General features: G+C 30.1%; 1 protein-coding gene across 1 annotated transcript; it reads left to right on the forward strand.

Annotated features, from left to right (window-relative positions):
* Positions 1-1,688: 1,688 nt before the first annotated feature.
* On the forward strand, positions 1,689-2,879 carry LOC105114702 (uncharacterized). The gene has a single exon (XM_011011340.1). It carries the CDS (start codon positions 2,061-2,063, stop codon positions 2,604-2,606), a length of 546 nt encoding a protein of 181 aa, XP_011009642.1. The 5' UTR covers positions 1,689-2,060; the 3' UTR covers positions 2,607-2,879.
* Positions 2,880-5,295: the final 2,416 nt, after the last annotated feature.

A 5,295-nucleotide genomic window follows, 5' to 3' on the forward strand; every position in this document is an offset into this window, starting at 1 on the left:
GCACCAACAAATGAACATTATACTGTCTAGTAAATTACCTACATGCAATTTTAAATATTCAACCACTTTTGTCATGCTAACGTGGTTAATTAGAATTAATTTTTTTATGTTATTTTTTAACTCATTTTATTCTTTTGTATTTAACAAGCTGTGAATTAAGTCATGTCACTTGTCATTTGCCTTTTTTTGAAAACAATATCTTTTTCATAGATAATTATAATCATTTTTTTAAAGTATTTTTATTTATTTAATTAAATTAAAATCAGTTATTTATTTATAACTCGAAACATGTTTCTTTTTTAAAAAAAAAAAAACAGAATTGCAATAGTAAAATATAAGTTTTTATACAAAAATAATAATAATAATAATTCGATCCAGCAAGAAAGCGCGGGCACCGAGTCTAATTTAACGCTAAAAGGAGAAGATGTGGGTGCCTGCATTTCATTGTAAAAAAGAAATACTTTTGGGAAATTTCTCATGAAAACATATGACGAAACAAAGCTTGAGATTGTTTTCAACCATAAATTATATTTTTAGGCTATTTTGTATATCAACAGAGACTGAGTTTTCTCCCTGGACCCAAGAACACATCATCAAATCATCATATTAGCTTGGCGTGTTTAGAGAAATCTAATAATTTGCTTACATTTCATTTTAAGAAAGAATCACTTTTGGGAAATTTCTCGGGAAAACATATGACGAAATAAAGCATGAGATTTTTTTTTACTCTAAATGATATTTTTAGGTTAGTTTGTATATCAACTGTGACTGAGTTTTCTCCATGGACGTCCCAAGAACGCAGCATCATATGAACTTGGTGTGTTTAGAGAGATTTAATAATTTTTCTGGGATGTTGAGCCTGAGAATTGAATACGAAACGTCAAAGAACGAAGCATGCCTTCTTAACCATCTAATTCTTAATCTTCAAGATAATCCCATGAGATTAAATAGTATAGTTTATAATAAATTATGGATGGAGGGGTTTTATTGGAAAATGAAACATAAGTGGGGGCCTAATTGGGAATCTCATACTAATTTGGGGACTAATATGTCCTTTTCCCTTTTTTTAATTTTTTTTGCTGAGAAATGTATGTGCTCTGATTAGGTCTGGCCATTTTTTTCTTCCAGATGATCGGTGAGTCTACTGACCTTAATTGTCAATGATTTTCCCTTTTCCCGTTCCCTTTCATCTTCATATGAAAGCTAACACATAGGAGATCTATGCCTTTTGCTCATGGTTTATCATCCTTTGAAGGGAAAAAAATGTTCTATCTCCTATTCATGATTGATTGATGCTTCATAAATTAGGCTCCATAAATCGATCCAAAAACTTTCTTAACCTGTTCCCTTCCTTTAATCAAGCTCAAATCATGAAAATTTGTGATGGATACCGAAGAGAAAATTGAGTTTCCAAGCTTCTGCTCATTGTTCATTGAAAGCAAGCAAGTCACCTACCCCATAAAGAGGTTACATCAAAAAAAAAAAAAACCATCACATGGAAATGGTTGTATTCCTTTTCTATATTATTATTCATTAGAATATAAGAGATATATTGGTATTAATTCATGAGAACTAAATAATTTTTTTAAAAATGTTTGTTTTAAAATTTAAATTTAAAAAATCAAAGAATGGAATATACCTTGTTAATCAACAGGTAAACCCTCCGGATCTCCGCAGCTATATAGAGAGGGAGGGGGGGTGGGGGAGTGATTAACACACAACGAATCCATTGTAGGTGTTTGGTGCTGCTTCGTGTATTCTAATGAAGATTTAAGAGGTGATTATAATAATTCTTGGCGGAGGGTTACCAATCATTTGGTTGCAAGAGATAGACAACCACCAATCGATCGAAAACAGACGTTTCACCTTCTTGATTGTTCACAAAGTAAACCTCTTTTAACCACACAATTAGACCTAGCTAGACCCTCAAATTTTCTCTCTTTTGATCTTATTTTCTATCCTCGCCACAAGCATATATTTAGTTTTTTTTATATGCATCAAGCACTCAAAGCTCTTCCCTTCTGCAAGTACGTAGTGATAGTGGTCGCAGATAAAGAATAATGGGAAGTGAGCGGTGCGATATTCCATGCAAACCCCGTTATGATATTACTATGTCCAGGAGAACAAGAAAGCCATTCATCAATTTCGAAGAAGCCAATCCAAACCCCACAACAGTCTCGACAGAAGAAGAGAGTGATGCTAAAGATGTTGTTGTCCGTGATAAAGAAACAGAGAGCTTTCCTGCAACAGTTGATGTTGAAGAAGACCGTAAAAGCAGCCTGAAGCAACTTATAATCGACAACGCAGGCAGCCAAGAAAGTGAACCCACCAAGCTGGTGCTGCAGGAAACAAGGGGCGGAGATGATGAAAACACTGAGAGGAAATTATCAGGAAGCAGGAATTCCCTTGGCCAGCATTTCAAGGGAGAAGAAAAGCAGCTTCAATTAGTAACAATGAAACAAGCAAAAGAAGGAATTGAAGGAGTGAAGCTTAAGGGAATGGTGGGTCGCTATGTCAAAGTGTTAAGCCATTTGATCAGAATCAAGCGTGACACACGCATGAATAATGGATCTCGGAAAAAGCCACTTCTCCGATTGCCCATGTAGGCCATGCATATTTTCCAGGGACTCTTCTGATCACTACTTATGCATATATACATACAATACTCCTCGGCATGCCTTGATTTCGATTGGCTATTAATCCTCCAATGGAAACTCTATATATATATATATATATACTGTATTTATGTATATCTATGTAATTATGTCTGTATTTATGTATGTTTCTACTACACATGTACGCATCTGGCAGATTTTTTGTTATTCTCCTATAATTTTGCACGAAGATATTAGTAGAAATTAGTAGTCCTTTTTGGTGCTGTGTGCAATTTTTGATTGTTTCGTCTGGATGAACCATTTTCCAAATGCAAGATTTTTTTAATCATACTTTAAATTTTTCATTTAAATAGAATCTGTAAAAAAAATCGCAACAAAATCATTTTGCTTTTTTCCCCAAATTGTAATAACAAATGTTTTGAATCAACGCTATAACGGAGAACTTTCTTCATCAGTACAGCGCATTAAGGAGAAGGCCTGCATTCTTAACTGAGTCTGTAAAGATTAACTTCACACATAAAAAAACAATCTGGGGACCATATTGAGAAGATATTGAAAATAAAGGGCTGAGATATGCGATTAATCTTTTCTATGGCTAATGTGGGTGTCGGTTTAGCTTGCGTGCATTTCAATTAATCTTATAAGTCTTAAAATTAATGACTATATAAACCTCTAATAACCTTTAAATTTATAGGACTCGAACTGGTAATTTTTAAAAAATAAATTTAAAATCTAACTAGTTAAGTTATATTCTTTTGGGTTTTTTACTTTAATATTTCTTGTTTTATGTATGGTTACAAAATCTCGATGAACTTGATAATATGTTAATTTGAAACTAGTTTGAATCAAATTTTATTTTGAATTAAATTTTTTTTATTAAAATAATATTATTTTAATCTTTTAATAAAAAATAAGCTAAATCATTAACGTGCAAATCAGTCCACTCAACTTCTACCCTTAAACTCACAAAAAAAAAATCTATTTATTATTTTTAATTGAATTCTATTTCTAAATTACATTTATAAAAAAATAAATTATCATCATCATGTTGTTTTGCTTAAAAGCATCTCAAAGCATCACGTATAGAAGAAGTCGACGGAAGTATCAAATAAAATAAAATAAAATGAAATTAGAAGCACCAACCTAAGTAGAAAAATTAATATAAGTCTTCTTCGACTAATCTTACAAATTCTAAAATTAATGGTTATATAAGTCTTTATTAACCTTTAGATTTATAAAACTCGAACCGGTAATCTTTAAGAATTAAACTCAAGGTTTGACTAGTTAAATTATATCCTTTCAGGTTTTTTGTTTTATGTATAGTTATAAAATCTCAGTGAATTTGGTGATATGTTGATTTGAAATGGGTTTGAATCAAATTTTATTTTAAATTAATTTTTTTACTAAAATAATATTATTTTAATATTTTAATAAAAAATAAGCTAAATCATTAACTTGCCAATCAATCCACTCAACTTCCACCCTTAAACTCAACCAAAAAAAAATCACTGTTTATTATTTTTAATTGAATTCTATTTTCAAATTACATTTATAAAAAAAAAGTATCATCATCATGTTTTGCTTAAAAGCATCTCAAAGCATCACGTATAGAAGAAGTCGACGGAAGTATCAAATAAAATAAAATGAAGAATTGACATAAATAAAATGAAAATAGAAGCACTAACCTAAGTAGAAAAATTAATATAAGTCTTAATTATTACTTAAAATCAATTTAGGAATTTCACCATTTATAGTGCTTTTAAATTATAAAGATCCAATTTATCATTATATCCTTCCAACTAAAATTAAAACTTAGGTCTCAAGATTAACTTGAAATCTTGAACTTCAAAAGTCTTCAAATTATTCTAAAACTAGAAATTTAATTAGTGAGAAGAAATGGGCTATGGATACCACTTAAGAAAACTACAAAGTAGGAAAAAAGGTAAAACGACTTTAAAAGAAGATTTATCTTGCGTTTTGGTATTTAGGTTCATGATGTTTATCATTTCTCAGTTATATTACTGTAAGCATTAAAGTTCCTTTTAACCCAATGAATGTCTCATATCTCTAATCTTTTTATTTTCAAAGACAAATTTAAACTAGAGTTTATGATGCTAATTAATATAATCATTCATGTCATCTTTAATCGTCTTTGCAAGTACAAACAGCTCGCGCTCACAAGGCCAGAAGCTTATTAGTAAAAATAAATTTTATAAAATAAATATAAATTAGGATTTTATTTTCTATATTGCATTAAGATTTAGTAATTTTTCTATGTTTTTATTTTTTTTATTTTTTTATTGATAAACAAATAATTGAATTTTCTTTTAGGGTGCATGGCTATATTTTGCTGTAAAATTACTTTTTAAAATATTTTTTGTTTGAAAATGTATTAAATAATATTTTTTATTTTAAAAAATTTATTTTTAATTCATTTCATCAAAATATTTTAAAAGCATCCAAAATTTTAATTTAAAAAAATAAAAACTTCTAAAAACATAATTTAACCGCACTCCCAACACAATTGCTGTACACGAGGTTATTTTTGTAAAATCCATGCACGCGGTTTACTGCCTCTCAAAATGACAATAATCATTCATATCATCTTTAATCCATAGTTTTAAAACCTGGCCCGGTCCGGCGGGTTGACCCGGGACCCGGCCGACCTAGGGCTGGGACC

The sequence above is a fragment of the Populus euphratica genome, unplaced genomic scaffold (genome assembly GCF_000495115.2).
Source record: "Populus euphratica unplaced genomic scaffold, PopEup_1.0 scaffold567.1, whole genome shotgun sequence".
Taxonomy (NCBI): domain Eukaryota; kingdom Viridiplantae; phylum Streptophyta; class Magnoliopsida; order Malpighiales; family Salicaceae; genus Populus; species Populus euphratica.

Coding starts and splice junctions, on each gene's coding strand:
- LOC105114702 (XM_011011340.1), top strand. CDS start 2,061: ATGGGAAGTGAGCGGTGCGATATTCCATGCAAACCCCGTTATGATATT.